Raw genomic sequence first — 20,285 nt, forward strand, 5'->3', positions numbered from 1 at the left:
TTTTACTTTTATTATTTTTAATTAATTTTAAACTTTTAATTAAATTTGACTTCTTTATTGTTGGTTTTTTTGCTTTTATTTTCAATTTATTTTCACATTTTTTATTTTACTATTTTTTTCGTCGGTTTTTTGCTTTTATTATTTTTTATTAATTTTAAACTTTTAACAAAATTGTACTATTTTTATTGTGGGTTTTTTGCTTTTATTATTTTTAATTAATTTTAAACTTTTTATTAAATTTTACTTTTTTATTGTGGGTTTTTTGCTTTTATTATTTTCAATTTATTTTCAATTTTTTTTATTTAACTATTTTTATTGTCGGTTTTTTACTTTTTTTATTTTTAATTAATTTTAAACTTTTAATTAAATTTTACTTTTTTATTGTTGGTTTTTTTGCTTTTATTTTCAATTTATTTTCACATTTTTTATTTTACTATTTTTTTCGTCGGTTTTTTGCTTTTATTATTTTTAATTAATTTTAAACTTTTAATAAAATTGTACTATTTTTATTGTGGGTTTTTTGCTTTTATTATTTTTAATTAATTTTAAACTTTTTATTAAATTTTACTTTTTTATTGTGGGTTTTTTGCTTTTATTATTTTCAATTTATTTTCAATTTCTTTTATTTAACTATTTTTATTGTCGGTTTTTTACTTTTATTATTTTTAATTAATTTTAAACTTTTAATTAAATTTTACTTTTTTATTGTTGGTTTTTTTGCTTTTATTTTCAATTTATTTTCACATTTTTTATTTTACTATTTTTTTCGTCGGTTTTTTGCTTTTATTATTTTTAATTAATTTTAAACTTTTAATAAAATTGTACTATTTTTATTGTGGGTTTTTTGCTTTTATTATTTTTAATTAATTTTAAACTTTTTATTAAATTTTACTTTTTTATTGTGGGTTTTTTGCTTTTATTATTTTCAATTTATTTTCAATTTTTTTTATTTAACTATTTTTATTGTCGGTTTTTTACTTTTATTATTTTTAATTAATTTTAAACTTTTAATTAAATTTTACTTTTTTATTGTTGTTTTTTTTGCTTTTATTTTCAATTTATTTTCACATTTTTTATTTTACTATTTTTTTCGTCGGTTTTTTGCTTTTATTATTTTTAATTAATTTTAAACTTTTAATAAAATTGTACTATTTTTATTGTGGGTTTTTTGCTTTTATTATTTTTAATTAATTTTAAACTTTTTATTAAATTTTACTTTTTTATTGTGGGTTTTTTGCTTTTATTATTTTCAATTTATTTTCAATTTTTTTTATTTAACTATTTTTATTGTCGGTTTTTTACTTTTATTATTTTTAATTAATTTTAAACTTTTAATTAAATTTTACTTTTTTATTGTTGGTTTTTTTGCTTTTATTTTCAATTTATTTTCACATTTTTTATTTTACTATTTTTATCGTCGGTTTTTCGCTTTTATTAAGTTTAATTAATTTAAACTTTTAATTAAATTTTACTATTGTTGTGCGGTTTTTTTTGCTTTTATTATTTCCAATGTATTATTTTAATATATTTTTTATTTTACTTTTTTTATTGTCGGTTTTTTTGCTTTTATTATTTTCAATTTACTTTTTTAAATTTTTAATGAAATTTTACTATTTTTATTGTGCGTTTTTTTTGCTTTTATTATTTCCAATGTATTATTTTAATATTTTTTTTAATTTAAATTTTATTCTTTTTTTGTTGTTCTCTATCTCCGTGACTTCAACCGAAAGAACCGTGAACACTTTTTTGATTTAAAGCTTTCGTGACTGCAGTAATTCATATTCTTAGTTTTTTCGGTAAAGTCTCACCACGTTCAAGAGAAACAACAAAATAATAAAAAAAATATATAAAACAATAAAAAAATTCTCACGACGTTTCGACCATAACATAAACGGTCGTCTTCTTCGTGAGAATTATTTTTTATTGTTTTATATATATTTTATTATTTTGTTGTTTCCCTTCAACGTGGTGACTTTACCGAAACAACTAAGACTATAACCGTGAACACGTTATTCTTTGGGTTCGCAACTTTGAATCCGAGCAGCAGCAGCAGCAGCGGAAACAACCACCACCAAGATGAACTTATCCCGTGACATACAAAAACGAGACGCGCACACACACGCACACAATTTGTCGATATATATTTTTGCATATTTATATTTTAGTGGCCCAAATAAAATCCCGTTTAAGGACACCCCCCCCCGCCACTCTCTCTCTCTTAGAAAGAGGGCACGGTGGGGGGAGGGGTGGGGGGAGGGGTAGGGGTGGGGGGAGGGGTGGGGGGAGGAGTTTGGGAGGGGTGGGGGAGGGGTGTGGTAAGGGTGTGGGAGGGGTTTTGGAGGGGTGGGGGGAGGAGTTTGGGAGGGGAGGAGTTTGGGAGGGGTGGGGGGGAGGAGTTTGGGAGGGTGGGGGGAGGAGTTTGGGAGGGGTGGGGGAGGAGTTTGGAGGGTGGGGGAGGAGTGTGGTAAGGGTGTGGGAGGGGTTTTGGAGGGGTGGGGGGAGGAGTTTGGGAGGGGAGGAGTTTGGGAGGGGTGGGGGGAGGAGTTTGGGAGGGTGGGGGGAGGAGTTTGGGAGGGGTGGGGGAGGAGTTTGGAGGGTGGGGGAGGAGTGTGGTAAGGGTGTGGGAGGGGTTTTGGAGGGGTGGGGGGAGGAGTTTGGGAGGGGAGGAGTTTGGGAGGGGTGGGGGGAGGAGTTTGGGAGGGGTGTGGGAGAGGTTTTGGAGGGGTGGGGGAGGAGTTTGGGAGGGGTGTGGGAGGGGTTTTGGAGTGGGGGAGGAGTTTGGGAGGGGTGGGGGGAGGAGTTTGGGAGGGGTGGGGCGAGGAGTTTGGGAGGAGTTTGGGAGGGGTGGGAGAGGGGTGTGGTAAGGGTGTGGGAGGGGTTTTGGAGTGGGGGAGGAGTTTGGGAGGGGTGGGGGGAGGAGTTTGGGAGGGGTGTGGGAGGGGTTTGGGAGGGGAGGGGTTTGGGATGGGTGGGGGGAGGGGGTGGGGGGGGAGTTTGGGAGGGGTGGGGGAGGAGTTTGGGAGAGGTGGGGGAGGGGTTTTGGAGTGGGGGAGGAGTTTGGGAGGGGTGGGGGGAGGAGTTTGGGAGGGGTGTGGGAGGGGTTTGGGAGGGGAGGGGTTTGGGATGGGTGGGGGGAGGGGGTGGGGGGGGAGTTTGGGAGGGGTGGGGGAGGAGTTTGGGAGAGGTGGGGGAGGAGTTATGGATGGGGTGTGGGAGGAGCTTAGGAGGGGTCGGGGTGGTTGGGGCGAGCGGGGTTCGTGTGACGTCAGTCTCCGTGGCACGGCACGGCTCCAGCGCAGTGGAAAAGCGACCCAACCCAACCCAACCCCTGGGCCTGGGCCAGGGCCAGCCCTCGGCTTTGTGTGGCACACAAAGACAAAGGTCCCCTCCCTCCCCCGTGTAGCCTTAACAGACTGTTGGGGCAAGTGCTGTCAGTGGCGAGCAGCACCCTTTGAAGGCCGCCCACTGTGGAACCAACACACAGGGGGGGGGGGGGGGCCTAGAGGTGTGGCCGGAACCACCACCACCACCACCACCACAACCATCACCACCACTACAACCACTACAACCACAACCACCACCACCACCACTACAACCACCACCATCATCACCACCACCACCACCATCATCATCTCCACCATCATCGTCTCCACCATCATCACCACCACCACCACCATCACCACCGCCACCACCACCACAACCACCGCCACAACCACCACCACCATCATCATCACCACCACCACCACCACCATCACCACCACCATCTCCACCATCACCGCCACCACCACCGCCATCACCACCACCACCGCCATCGCCACCACCACCATCACCACCACAACCACCACCACCACCACAACCACCACCATCGCCACCACCACCACCACCACCTTTGTCTCTCCCCATGATTAACTGCGACTGAGTTGGTGGTGGCGGTGGTGGTGGCGGTGGTTGTGGTGGTGGTGAGGGTGGTGGTGGTGGTGGTGGTGAGGGTGGTGGTGGTGAGGGTGGTGGTAGTGGTGGTCGTGGTGGCGGTGGTTGTGGGGTGGTTGTGGTGGTGCTGGTGGCTGAGTCAGGGCTGCTGCTGAGAGCTGGGTGGTGGTTGTGATGGTGGTGGTGGTGGTTGTGGTGGTGGTGGTTGTGGTGGTGGTGGTTGTGGTGGTGGTGGTTGTGGTGGTGGTTGTGGTGGTGGTGGTGGTGGTGGTTGTGGTGGATGAGTCAGGGCTGCTGCTGAGGGCTGGGTGGTGACGTGCTGGTGGTGGTGGTTGTGGTGGTGGTTGTGGTGGTTGTGGTGGTTGTGGTGGTTGTGGTGGTTGTGGTGGATGAGTCAGGGCTGCTGCTGAGGGCTGGGTGGTGACGTGCTGGTGGTGGTGGTTGTGGTGGTTGTGGTGGTGGTTGTGCTGGTTGTGGTGGTTGTGGTTGTGGTGGTTGTGGTTGTTGTGGTGGTTGTGATGGTGGTTGTGGTGGTTGTGGTGGATGAGTCAGGGCTGCTGCTGAGGGCTGGGTGGTGACATGCTGGTGGTGGTGGTTGTGGTGGTTGTTGTGATGGTGGTGGTGGTGGTGGTTGTGGTGGTGGTTGTGGTGGATGAGTCAAGGCTGCTGCTGAGGGCTGGGTGGTGACATGCTGGTGGTGGTGGTTGTTGTAATGGTTGTGATGGTGGTGGTTGTGGTGGTGGTGGTGGTTGTGGTGGTGGTTGTGGTGGTGGTGGTTGTGGTGGATGAGTCAAGGCTGCTGCTGAGGGCTGGGTGGTGACATGCTGGTGGTGGTGGTTGTTGTAATGGTTGTGATGGTGGTGGTTGTGGTGGTGGTGGTTGTTGTAGTGGTTGTGATGATGGTTGTGGTGGATGAGTCAAGGCTGCTGCTGAGGGCTGGGTGGTGACGTGCACGGAGTGGTGGTTGTTGTGGTGGTTGTGGTGGTGGTTGTTGTGGTGGTGGTTGTGGTGGTTGTAGTGGTTGTGGTGGTGGTTGTGGTGGAGGAGTCAGGGCTGCTGCTGAGGGCTGGGTGGTGACGTGCAGGTGGTGGTGGTTGTGGTGGTGGTGGTGGTGGTGGTTGTTGTGATGATGGTTGTGGTGGATGAGTCAAGGCTGCTGCTGAGGGCTGGGTGGTGGTTGTGGTGGTTGTGGTGGTGGTTGTGGTGGTGGTTGTGGTGGTGGTTGTGGTGGTGGTTGTGGTGGATGAGTCAAGGCTGCTGCTGAGGGCTGGGTGGTGACGTGCTGGTGGTTGTTGTGGTGGTTGTGATGGTTGTGGTGGTTGTGATGGTGGTTGTTGTGGTTGTTGTGGTGGAGGAGGAGTCAGGGCTGCTGCTGAGGGCTGGGTGGTGACGTGCAGGTGGTGGTGGTTGTGGTGGTTGTGGTTGTGGTGGTGGTTGTGGAGGAGGAGTCAGGGCTGCTGCTGAGGGCTGGGTGGTGGTTGTGGTTGTTGTGGTGGTGGTGGTGGTTGTGGTGGTTGTGGTGGTGGTTGTGGTGGATGAGTCAGGGCTGCTGCTGAGGGCTGGGTGGTGACATGCTGGTGGTGGTGGTTGTGGTGGTTGTTGTGATGGTGGTTGTGGTGGTGGTGGTGGTGGTGGTTGTGGTGGATGAGTCAAGGCTGCTGCTGAGGGCTGGGTGGTGACGTGCACGGAGTGGTGGTTGTTGTGGTGGTTGTGGTGGTGGTTGTTGTGGTGGTGGTTGTGGTGGTTGTAGTGGTTGTGGTGGTGGTTGTGGTGGAGGAGTCAGGGCTGCTGCTGAGGGCTGGGTGGTGACGTGCAGGTGGTGGTGGTTGTGGTGGTGGTGGTGGTGGTGGTGGTGGTTGTTGTGATGATGGTTGTGGTGGATGAGTCAAGGCTGCTGCTGAGGGCTGGGTGGTGGTTGTGGTGGTTGTGGTGGTGGTTGTGGTGGTGGTTGTGGTGGTGGTTGTGGTGGTGGTTGTGGTGGATGAGTCAAGGCTGCTGCTGAGGGCTGGGTGGTGACGTGCTGGTGGTTGTTGTGGTGGTTGTGATGGTTGTGGTGGTTGTGATGGTGGTTGTTGTGGTTGTTGTGGTGGAGGAGGAGTCAGGGCTGCTGCTGAGGGCTGGGTGGTGACGTGCAGGTGGTGGTGGTTGTGGTGGTGGTTGTGATGGTGGTTGTGGTGGTGGTTGTGGTGGTGGTTGTTGTAGTGGTTGTGGTGGTTGTGGTGGATGAGTCAAGGCTGCTGCTGAGGGCTGGGTGGTGACGTGCTGGTGGTGGTGGTTGTGGTGGTGGTTGTGATGGTGGTTGTGGTGGTGGTTGTGGTGGTGGTTGTTGTAGTGGTTGTGGTGGTTGTGGTGGATGAGTCAAGGCTGCTGCTGAGGGCTGGGTGGTGACGTGCTGGTGGTGGTGGTTGTTGTGGTGGTGGTGGTGGTGGTTGTGGTGGTTCTGGTGGATGAGTCAAGGCTGCTGCTGAGGGCTGGGTGGTGACGTGCTGGTGGTTGTGGTTGTTGTGGTGGTGGTTGTGGTGGTGGTTGTGATGGTGGTTGTGATGGTGGTTGTTGTGGTGGAGGAGGAGTCAGGGCTGCTGCTGAGGGCTGGGTGGTGACGTGCTGGTTGTGGTGGTTGTTGTGATGGTGGTGGTGGTTGTGGTGGTTGTTGTAGTGGTTGTGGTGGAGGAGTCAAGGCTGCTGCTGAGGGCTGGGTGGTGACGTGCTGGTGGTTGTGGTGGTTGTGGTGGTTGTGGTGGTTGTTGTGATGGTGGTTGTGGTGGTGGTTGTGGTGGATGAGTCAAGGCTGCTGCTGAGGGCTGGGTGGTGACGTGCTGGTGGTGGTGGTTGTGGTGGTGGTTGTTGTAGTGGTTGTGGTGGTTGTGGTGGATGAGTCAAGGCTGCTGCTGAGGGCTGGGTGGTGACGTGCTGGTGGTGGTGGTTGTGGTGGTGGTTGTGGTGGTGGTGGTGGTTGTTGTGATGATGGTTGTGGTGGATGAGTCAAGGCTGCTGCTGAGGGCTGGGTGGTGACGTGCAGGTGGTGGTGGTTGTGATGGTGGTTGTTGTGGTTGTTGTGGTGGAGGAGGAGTCAGGGCTGCTGCTGAGGGCTGGGTGGTGACGTGCACGGAGTGGTGGTTGTTGTGCTGGTTGTGGTGGTGGTGGTTGTGGTGGTGGTGGTGGTTGTGGTGGTTGTGGTGGAAGAGTCAAGGCTGCTGCTGAGGGCTGGGTGGTGACGTGCTGGTGGTGGTGGTTGTGGTGGTTGTTGTGATGGTGGTGGTGGTGGTTGTGGTGGTTGTTGTGGTGGAGGAGGAGTCAGGGCTGCTGCTGAGGGCTGGGTGGTGACGTGCACGGAGTGGTGGTTGTTGTGGTGGTTGTGGTGGTTGTTGTGATGGTTGTGCTGGTTGTGGTGGTTGTGGTGGATGAGTCAAGGCTGCTGCTGAGGGCTGGGTGGTGACGTGCAGGTGGTGGTGGTTGTTGTAATGGTTGTGATGGTGGTGGTTGTGGTGGTGGTGGTTGTGGTGGTGGTGGTTGTTGTGGTGGAGGAGGAGTCAGGGCTGCTGCTGAGGGCTGGGTGGTGACGTGCTGGTTGTGCTGGTTGTGGTGGTTGTGGTGGTGGTGGTGGTTGTGGTGGTGGTGGTTGTGGTGGTGGTGGTTGTTGTGGTGGAGGAGGAGTCAGGGCTGCTGCTGAGGGCTGGGTGGTGACGTGCTGGTTGTGCTGGTTGTGGTGGTTGTGGTGGTGGTGGTGGTTGTGGTGGTGGTGGTTGTGGTGGTGGTGGTTGTTGTGGTGGAGGAGGAGTCAGGGCTGCTGCTGAGGGCTGGGTGGTGACGTGCTGGTTGTGCTGGTTGTGGTGGTTGTTGTGATGGTGGTGGTTGTTGTAGTGGTTGTGGTGGTTGTAGTGGTTGTGGTGGTGGTTGTGGTGGATGAGTCAAGGCTGCTGCTGAGGGCTGGGTGGTGACGTGCACGGAGTGGTGGTTGTTGTGGTGGTTGTGGTGGTTGTGGTGGTTGTAGTGGTTGTGGTGGTTGTTGTGGTGGAGGAGGAGTCAGGGCTGCTGCTGAGGGCTGGGTGGTGACGTGCACGGAGTGGTGGTTGTGGTGGTGGTGGTGGTTGTGGTGGTGGTGGTTGTGATGGTGGTTGTTGTGGTTGTTGTGGTGGTGGAGGAGTCAGGGCTGCTGCTGAGGGCTGGGTGGTGACGTGCAGGTGGTGGTGGTTGTGGTGGTGGTGGTGGTTGTGGTGGTGGTTGTTGTGGTGGTGGAGGAGTCAAGGCTGCTGCTGAGGGCTGGGTGGTGACGTGCACGGCGTCTGCAAGTTGACAGCACGGGCTGCTTGCTGGGGTAGTGAAGACGGATCCGTGAGGATGGCGGTGGTGGTGCTCAGAGCGCACAAAGCCTGCGACATCACTGCACAGTACACACACAGCACACACAGTACACACACAGTACACACACAGTGTACACACAGTACACACACAGTACACACAGCACACACACAGTGTACACACAGTGTACACACACACAGTACACACACAGTACACACAGTACACACACAGTACATATACACAGTACACACACAGTACACACACAGTGCATATACACAGTACACACACAGTACACACACAGCACACACAGTACACACACAGTACACACACAGCACACACACAGTACATATACACAGTGTACACACAGTACACACACAGTGTACACACAGTACACACACACAGCACACACAGTACACACACAGTGCATATACAGAGTACACACAGCACACACAGTACACACAGTACATATACACAGTGCATATACACAGCACACACAGTACACACACAGTACACACAGTACACACACAGCACACACAGTACACACACAGTACATATACACAGTACACACACAGTACACACACAGTACACACAGTGCACACACAGTACACACACAGCACACACAGTACATATACAGTGCATATACACAGTACACACAGCACACACAGCACACACAGTACACACAGTGTACACACACAGTACATATACACAGTACACACAGTACATATACACAGTGCATATACACAGCACACACAGTACACACACAGTACACACACAGTACACACAGTACACACACAGCACACACAGTACACACACAGTACATATACACAGTACACACACAGTACACACACAGTACACACAGTGCACACACAGTACACACACAGCACACACAGTACATATACAGTGCATATACACAGTACACACAGCACACACAGCACACACAGTACACACAGTGTACACACACAGTATATATACACAGTACACACAGTACACACACAGTGTACACACATTACACACACACAGTACACACAGCACACACAGTACACACACAGCACACACAGTACACACACAGTACATATACACAGTACACACACAGTACACACACACAGCACACACAGTACACACACAGCACACACAGCACACACACACACACAGTACACACACACAGTACACACACACAGTACACACACAGTACACACACACAGTACACACACAGTACACACACACAGCACACACAGTACACACAGTGTACACACACACAGCACACACAGTACACACAGTGTACACACACAGTACATATACACAGTACACACAGCACACACAGTACATATACACAGTACACACACAGTACACACAGTGTACACACAGTACACACACAGCACACACAGTACACACACAGTACACACAGTGTACACACAGTGCATATACACAGTACACACAGTACACACACAGTGCATATACACAGTACACACAGCACACACACAGTACACACACACTACACAGTACACACACAGTACACACACACAGTACACACACACAGTACACACACTACACACACAGTACACACACACACTACACACACACACACACTACACACACACTACACACACAGTACACACACACAGTACACACACTACACAGTACTCACAGTACACACACAGTACTCACAGGGGCGGAGCGTAGGCAGTGCACAGTACACACACAGTACACACACAGTACACAGTACACACACTACACAGTACATTACACAGTACACACACACTACACAGTACACACACACAGTACACACACTACACACACTACACAGTACACTACACAGTACACACACACTACACAGTACACACACACAGTACACACACTACACACACTACACAGTACACACACAGTACACACTACACACACTACACAGTACACACACACACACTACACACACAGTACACACACACAGTACACACACAGTACACACACACTACACACAGTACACACACAGTACACACACACACTACACACACAGTACACACTACACAGTACACACACTACACACACACAGTACACACAGTACACACACACACAATACACACACAGTACACACTACACAGTACACACAGTACACACACAGTACACACACAGTACACACACACTACACACAGTACACACACAGTACACACAGTACACACACTACACACAGTACTCACATGGGTGGAGTGTAGGCAGTGCACAGTGCTGCTGTATCCACACCAGCACACACACAGTACACACACTACACAGTACACACTACACAGTACACACAGTACACACAGTACACACACAGTACACCACACACACACCACACAGTACACACTACACACACTACACACAGTACACACTACACAGTACACGCACACCACACAGTACACACACACAGTACACACACACACAAACACACACACAGTACACACAGCACACACTACACAGTACACAGTACTCACAGGGGCGGAGTGTAGGCAGTGCACAGTGCTGCTGTATCCACGCCAGCACACACACAGTACACACACAGTACACACACAGTACACACACACAGTACACACACACAGTACACAGTACACACAGCACACACACAGTACACACAGCACACACACAGTACACACACACAGTACACACTACACACACACTACACAGTACACACACAGTACACACACTACACAGTACACACTACACAGTACACACTACACAGTACACACACAGTACACACATAGTACACACACAGTACACACTACACAGTACACACACAGTACACACACACAGTACACAGTACACACACACTACACAGTACACACACTACACACACAGTACACACACACAGTACACACAGTACACACACACAGTACACACACACAGTACACACACACAGTACACACAGTACACACAGTACACACACACACAGTACACACACTACACACTACACACACTACACACACAGTACACACTACACAGTACACACAGGGGCGGAGCGTAGGCAGTGCACAGTGCTGCTGTATCCACGCCAGCACACACACACAGCACACACACAGTACACACACAGCACACACAGTACACACACAGTACACACACAGCACACACAGTACACACACAGTACACACACTACACACACTACACACACTACACAGTACACACACACACACTACACACACTACACACACTACACACACACAGTACACACAGTACACACACTACACACACAGTACACACACAGTACACACAGTACACACACAGTACACACACAGTACACACACTACACACAGTACACACTACACACACAGTACACACAGTACACACACAGTACACACACACACAGTACACAGTACACACACACAGTACACACAGTACACACACACACACACAGTACACACTACACACACTACACACAGTACACACACAGTACACACACTACACACAGTACACACACAGTACACACACACAGTACACACTACACACACTACACACAGTACACACTACACACACACACAGTACACACACAGTACACACCACAGTACTCACAGGGGCGGAGCGTAGGCAGTGCACAGTGCTGCTGTATCCACGCCAGCACACATACACACAGTACACACACAGTACACACACAGTACACACAGTACACACACACACAGTACACACACAGTACACACAGCACACTACACATACAGTACACACACAGTACACACACAGTACACACTACACACAGTACACACTACACACACAGTACACACTACACACAGTACACACACAGTACACACACAGTACACACTACACACAGTACACACACAGTACACACACTACACACTACACACACAGTACACACACTACACACTACACACACAGTACACACTACACACAGTACACACACAGTACACACACAGTACACAGTACACACACAGTACACACACTACACACTACACACACAGTACACACACACACACTACACACACAGTACACACTACACAGTACACACACAGTACACACACACAGTACACACACACAGTACACACACTACACACAGTACACACACAGTACACACTACACACACTACACACACCACACACACACACAGTACACACTACACACAGTACACACAGTACACACACAGTACACTACACAGTACACACACACTACACACACTACACAGTACTCACAGGGGCGGAGTGTAGGCAGTGCACAGTGCTGCTGTATCCACGCCAGCACACACATACAGTACACACACACTACACAGTACACACACAGTACACACACAGTACACACACACAGTACACACAGTACACACAGTGCACACTACACACACTACACACACTACACACACAGTACACACACACACAGTACACACACTACACAGTACACACTACACACAGTACACACTACACAGAGTACACACACACAGTACACACACAGTACACACCACACTACACAGTACTCACAGGGGCGGAGTGTAGGCAGTGCACAGTGCTGCTGTATCCACGCCAGCACACACACACACAGTACACACACTACACACACACACACACAGTACACACAGTACACACACAGTACACACACACCACACAGTACACATACAGTACACACACACTACACACACACAGTACACACACCACAGTACTCACAGGGGCGGAGTGTAGGCAGTGCACAGTGCTGCTGTATCCACGCCAGCACACACACACAGTACACACACTACACAGTACACACAGTACACACACAGTACACACACAGTACACACACACAGTACACACACTACACACACACACACAGTACACACACACTACACACACACACAGTACACACACACACAGTACACTACACAGTACACACACTACACAGTACACACACAGTACACAGTACACACACTACACACACACACACAGTACACACAGTACACACACAGTACACACACACTACACACAGTACACAGTACTCACAGGGGCGGAGTGTAGGCAGTGCACAGTGCTGCTGTATCCACGCCAGCACACACACACACAGCACACACACTACACACACACACACAGTACACACAGTACACACACAGTACACACACACCACACAGTACACAGTACTCACAGGGGCGGAGTGTAGGCAGTGCACAGTGCTGCTGTATCCACGCCAGCACACACAGTACACACACTACACACACACACAGTACACACACAGAACACACACAGTACACAGTACACACTACACACAGTACACACACACTACACAGTACACACAGTACACAGTACACACACACAGTACACACAGTACTCACAGGGGCGGAGTGTAGGCAGTGCACAGTGCTGCTGTATCCACGCCAGCACACACACACAGTACACACACTACACACACAGTAGACACACTACACACACACACACAGTACACACAGTACACACACAGTACACACACAGTACACACACAGTACACAGTACTCACAGTACACACACTACACAGTACACACATAGTACACACAGCACATGCACACAGTACACACACAGTATACACACTACACAGTATACACACTACACAGTACACACACACACAGTACACACTACAGTACACACACACTACACACCACAGTACTCACAGGGGCGGAGTGTAGGCAGTGCACAGTGCTGCTGTATCCACGCCAGCACACACACAGTACACACACAGTACACACAGTACACACACACACACTACACACACACAGTACACACAGTACACACACTACACACACTACACACACAGTACACACACACACAGTACACACACTACATAGTACACACACACTACACACACTACACACACTACACAGTACACACACACAGTACACACAGCACACACTACACAGTACACACAGTACACACACACAGTACACACTACACACACTACACACACAGTACACACACTACACACAGTACACACACAGTACACACTACACACACTACACACACCACACACACACACACAGTACACACTACACACAGTACACACAGTACACACACACTACACACACTACAGTACACACACAGTACACACTACACAGTACACACACAGTACACACACACACAGTACACACAGTACACACACAGTACACACAGTACACACACTACACAGTACACACACACACAGTACACACACAGTACACACACACAGTACACACACACTACACAGTACACACAGTACACACTATTCACAGGGGCGGAGTGTAGGCAGTGCACAGTGCTGCTGTATCCACGCCAGCACACACACACAGTACACACACTACACACACACTACACACACACTACACAGTACACACACAGTACACACACTACACACACACTACACACACACTACACACACACACACAGTACACACACAGTACACACACAGTACACAGTACTCACAGTACACACACTACACAGTACACACATAGTACACACAGCACATGCACACAGTACACACACAGTATACACACTACACAGTATACACACTACACAGTACACACACACACTACAGTACACACACAGTACACACACCACAGTACTCACAGGGGCGGAGTGTAGGCAGTGCACAGTGCTGCTGTATCCACGCCAGCACACACACACACAGTACACACACTACACACACACAATACACACTACACACACTACACACAGTACACACACTACACAGTACACACACTACACAGTACTCACAGGGGCGGAGTGTAGGCAGTGCACAGTGCCGCTGTATCCACGCCAGCACACACACTACACACACACACAGTACACACACACACAGTACACACAGTACACACACAGTACACACACACACTACACACACACACAGTACACACACAGTACACACTACACAGTACACACACACAGTACACACACAGTACAGAGTACTCACAGGGGCGGAGTGTAGGCAGTGCACAGTGCTGCTGTATCCACGCCAGCACACACACACAGTACACACACTACACACACTACACAGTACACACTACACAGTACACACAGTACTCACAGGGGCGGAGTGTAGGCAGTGCACAGTGCTGCTGTATCCACGCCAGCACACACACACAGTACACACACTACACACACAGTACACACAGTACACACACTACACACACACACACAGAGTACACACACTACACACACACAGTACACACACACAGTACACACACTACACACACAGTACACACACACTACACAGTATACACAGTACACAGTACACACACACTACACACAGTACACACAGGGGCGGAGTGTAGGCAGTGCACAGTGCTGCTGTATCCACGCCAGCACACACACACAGTACACACACTACACAGTACACACACAGTACACACAGTACACAGTACACTACACAGTACTCACAGGGGCGGAGTGTAGGCAGTGCACAGTGCTGCTGTATCCACGCCAGCACACACACACACAGTACACACACAGTACACACTACACACACACACACAGTACACACACAGTACACACTACACAGTACACAGTACTCACAGGGGCGGAGTGTAGGCAGTGCACAGTGCTGCTGTATCCACGCCAGCACACACACACAGTACACACACTACACAGTACACACACACTACACACACTACACACACTACACACACAGTACACACAGTACACACAGTACACTACACAGTACTCACAGGGGCGGAGTGTAGGCAGTGCACAGTGCTGCTGTATCCACGCCAGCAGCGCCTGCTCGAGTTGCGTGAGGGTGGCAGCACGAACCGCCGTGACGTACGACTCAAACAGCTGACGAGTTAGGCAGCTGAACTGTGGCCGCAACGTCAAGGGAGTTGGTGGTACACACGGAGGTGGTGGTACACACGGAGGTGGTGGTACACACGGAGTTGTTGGTATACACGGAGTGGGTGGTACACACGGAGTTGTTGGTACACACAGAGTTGGTACACACAGAGTTGTTGGTACACACGGAGTTGTTGATACACACGGAGTTGTTGGTATACACGGAGTTGTTGGTACACACAGAGTTGTTGGTACATACAGAGTTGTTGGTACACAGAGTTGTTGGTACACACAGAGTTGTTGGTATACACGGAGTTGGTGGTACACACGGAGTTGTTGGTATACACGGAGTTGGTGGTACACACGGAGTTGTTGGTATACACGGAGTGGGTACACACAGAGTTGGTACACAGAGTTGTTGGTACACACAGAGTTGGTACACACAGAACAGAGTTGTTGGTACGCACAGAGTTGTTGGTACACACGGAGTTGGTACACACAGAGTTGGTGGTACACACAGAGTTGGTACACACAGAGTTGTTGGTACACAGAGTTGGTGGTACACACGGAGTGGGTACACACAGAACAGAGTTGTTGGTACGCACAGAGTTGTTGGTACACACGGAGTTGGTACACACAGAGTTGGTGGTACACACAGAGTTGGTACACACAGAGTTGTTGGTACACAGAGTTGGTGGTACACACGGAGTGGGTACACACGGAGTTGTTGGTACACACGGAGTTGGTGGTACACACGGAGTTGTTGGTACACACGGAGTTGTTGGTACACACAGAGTTGTTGGTACACACGGAGTGGGTACACACGGAGTGGGTACACACAGAGTTGGTACACAGAGTTGTTGGTACACACAGAGTTGGTACACACAGAACAGAGTTGTTGGTACGCACAGAGTTGTTGGTACACACGGAGTGGGTACACACAGAGTTGGTACACACGGAGTTGGTACACACAGAGTTGTTGGTACACACAGAGTTGTTGGTACACACGGAGTTGTTGGTACACACGGAGTTGGTACACACGGAGTGGGTACACACGGAACGAGGAGTTGGTACACACAGAGTTGGTACACAGAGTTGTTACACACAGAGTTGGTACACACAGAGTTGGTACACACGGAGTGGGTACACACAGAGTTGGTGGTACACACGGAGTTGTTGGTACACACGGAGTTGTTGGTACACACGGAGTTGGTACACACGGAGTGGGTACACACGGAACGAGGAGTTGGTACACACAGAGTTGGTACACACAGAGTTGTTGGTACACACAGAACGAGGAGTTGGTACACACAGAGTTGGTACACACAGAACGAGGAGTTGGTACACACAGAGTTGGTACACATGGAGTGGGTACACAGAACGAGGATTTGGTACGCACAGAGTTGGTACACACGGAGTTGTTGGTACACACAGAGTTGGTACACAGAACGAGGAGTTGGTATGCACAGAGTTGGTACACACGGAGTTGTTGGTATACACAGAACGGGGAGTTGGTACGCACAGAGTTGTTGGTACACACAGAGTTGGTACACACAGAGTTGGTACACACAGAGTTGGTGGTACGCACAGAGTTGTTGGTACACACAGAACGAGGAGTTGGTACGCACAGAGTTGTTGGTACACACAGAGTTGGTACACACAGAGTTGGTACACACAGAGTTGTTGGTACACACGGAGTTGTTGGTACACACGGAGTGGGTACACACGGAGTTGGTACACAGAGATGGTACACACGGAACGGGGAGTTGGTACACACGGAGTGGGTACACACGGAGTTGGTACACACGGAGTGGGTACACACGGAGTTGTGGGTACACACGGAGTTGTTGGTACACACAGAGTTGGTACACACGGAGTGGGCACACACGGAGTTGGTACACACGGAGTGGGCACACACGGAGTTGTGGGTACACACGGAGTTGGTACACACGGAGTTGGTACACACGGAGTTGGTACACACAGAGTTGTTGGTACACACAGAGTGGGTACACACAGAGTTGGTACACACGGAGTTGTTGGTACACACAGAGTTGGTACACACGGAGTGGGTACACACAGAGTTGGTACACACGGAGTGGGTACACACAGAGTTGGTACACACTGAGTTGTTGGTACACACAGAGTTGGTGGTACACACAGAGTTGGTACACACGGAGTTGGTACACACAGAGTTGGTACACACGGAGTTGGTACACACGGAACGGTGAGTTGGTACACACAGAGTTGGTACACACAGAGTTGGTACACACAGAGTTGGTACACACAGAGTGGGTACACACAGAGTGGGTACACACAGAGTGGGTACACACAGAGTTGGTACACACAGAACGGGGAGTTGGTACACACAGAGTGGGTACACACAGAGTGGGTACACACGGAACGGGGAGTTGTTGGTACACACAGAGTTGGTACACAGAGTTGGTACACACAGAGTTGGTACACACAGAGTGGGTACACACAGAGTGGGTACACACAGAGTGGGTACACACGGAACGGGGAGTTGGTACACACAGAGTTGGTACACACAGAACGGGGAGTTGGTACACAGAGTTGGTACACACAGAGTTGGTACACACGGAACGGTGAGTTGGTACACACGGAGTTTGTACACACGGAACGGGGAGTTGGTACACACAGAGTTGGTACACACAGAGTTGGTACACACAGAGTTGGTACACACAGAACGAGGAGTTGTTGGTATACACAGAGTGGGTACACACGGAGTTGGTACACACAGAGTTGGTACACACGGAGTTGGTACACACAGAACGAGGAGTTGGTACACACAGAACGAGGAGTTGGTACACACGGAGTTGGTACACACAGAGTTGGTATGCACAGAACGGGGAGTTGGTACACACAGAGTTGGTATACACGGAGTTGGTACACACAGAGTTGGTACACACAGAGTTGGTATACACAGAGTTGGTACACACAGAGTTGGTACACACAGAGTTGGTACACACAAAACGGGGAGTTGGTACACACAGAGTTGGTACGCACAGAGTTGGTACACACGGAACGGGGAGTTGGTACACACAGAGTTGGTACACACAGAGTTGGTATACACAGAGTTGGTATACACAGAGTTGGTACACACGGAGTTGGTACACACAGAGTTGGTATGCACAGAACGGGGAGTTGGTACACACAGAGTTGGTATACACGGAGTTGGTACACACAGAGTTGGTACACACAGAGTTGGTATACACAGAGTTGATACACACAGAGTTGGTACACACAGAGTTGATACACACAGAGTTGGTACACACAGAGTTGGTACGCACGGAACGGGGAGTTGTTGGTACACACGGAATGCGTGGGGATAGTTAGTACACACAGAATGTGAGTGAGTGAATGGGTGAGTGAGTGAGCGTGTGAGTGAGTGAGTGAGTAATTGATGGAGTGAGTGTGTGAGTGTGTGAGTGAGCGTGTGAGTGAGTGAGTGTGTGAGTGAGTGAGCGAGTGAGTGAGTGAGTGTATGAGTGAGTGAGTGTGTGAGTGAGTGAGTAAGTGAGTGAGCGAGTGAGTGAGTGAGTGAGCGAGTGAGCGAGTGAGTGAGTAATTGAGTGAGTAAGTGAGTGAGTAATTGAGTGAGCGAGTGAGTGAGTGTGTGTGTGCGAGTGAGCGAGTGTGTGTGTGAGTGAGTAATTGAGTGAGTGTGTGAGTGAGTAATTGAGCGAGCGAGTGAGTGAGTGTGGGTGAGTGAGTGAGCGAGTGAGCGAGTGAGTGAGTAGTTGAGTGAGTGAGTGTGTGTGAATGAGCGAGTGAGCGTGTGTGTGAGTGAGTGAGTGAGCGAGCGAGTGAGTAATTGAGCGAGCGAGTGAGTAATTGAGTGTGTGTGTGAGTGAGCGAGTGAGCATTGAGTGAGTAAGCGAGTGAGTGAGTGTGTGTGTGAGTGAGTAATTGAGTGTGCGTGTGAGTGAGTAATTGAGTGAGTGAGTGAGCGAGCAAGTGAGTAATTGAGTGAGTGAGTGTGTGAGTGAGTAATTGAGTGTGTGTGTGAGTGAGCGAGTGAGTGTGTGAGTGAGTGTGTGTGTGAGTGAGCGAGTGAGTGTGTGAGTGTGTGTGTGAGTAACTGAGCGAGTGAGTGAGCGTGTGAGTGAGTAATTGAGTGTGTGTGTGAGCGAGTGAGTGTGTGAGTGAGTGAGTGAGTGTGTGAGTGTATGAGTGTGTGTGTGTGTGAGTGAGGAATTGAGTGAGTGTGTGAGTGTGTGTGTGTGAGTGAGTGTGAGTAATTGAGTGAGTGTGTGTGTGAGTGAGTAATTGAGTGAGTGTGTGTGTGTGTGAGTAATTAAGTGTGTGTGTGAGTGAGTGTGTGTGAGTAATTGA

General features: G+C 48.9%; 1 protein-coding gene across 1 annotated transcript in view; it reads right to left on the minus strand.

The window, feature by feature from the left end:
* Nucleotides 1–2,124: 2,124 nt before the first annotated feature.
* LOC142907875 (uncharacterized) overlaps nt 2,125–20,285 on the minus strand; it is a 119,806-nt gene continuing 101,645 nt past the window's right edge. The window contains exons 18-19 of the mRNA XM_076057778.1: nt 15,830–15,959; nt 2,125–8,311 (exon numbers count right to left, since the gene is read on the minus strand). Coding sequence (XP_075913893.1) covers nt 8,172–8,311; nt 15,830–15,959 — 270 coding nt within the window. The 3' untranslated portion in view covers nt 2,125–8,171. The remainder of the gene's footprint in view (nt 8,312–15,829; nt 15,960–20,285) is intronic.

Source organism: Petromyzon marinus, chromosome 84, assembly GCF_048934315.1.
Source record: "Petromyzon marinus isolate PM22_M1 ecotype Great Lakes invasive population chromosome 84, UKy_Petmar_22M1.pri1.0, whole genome shotgun sequence".
NCBI lineage: Eukaryota > Metazoa > Chordata > Hyperoartia > Petromyzontiformes > Petromyzontidae > Petromyzon > Petromyzon marinus.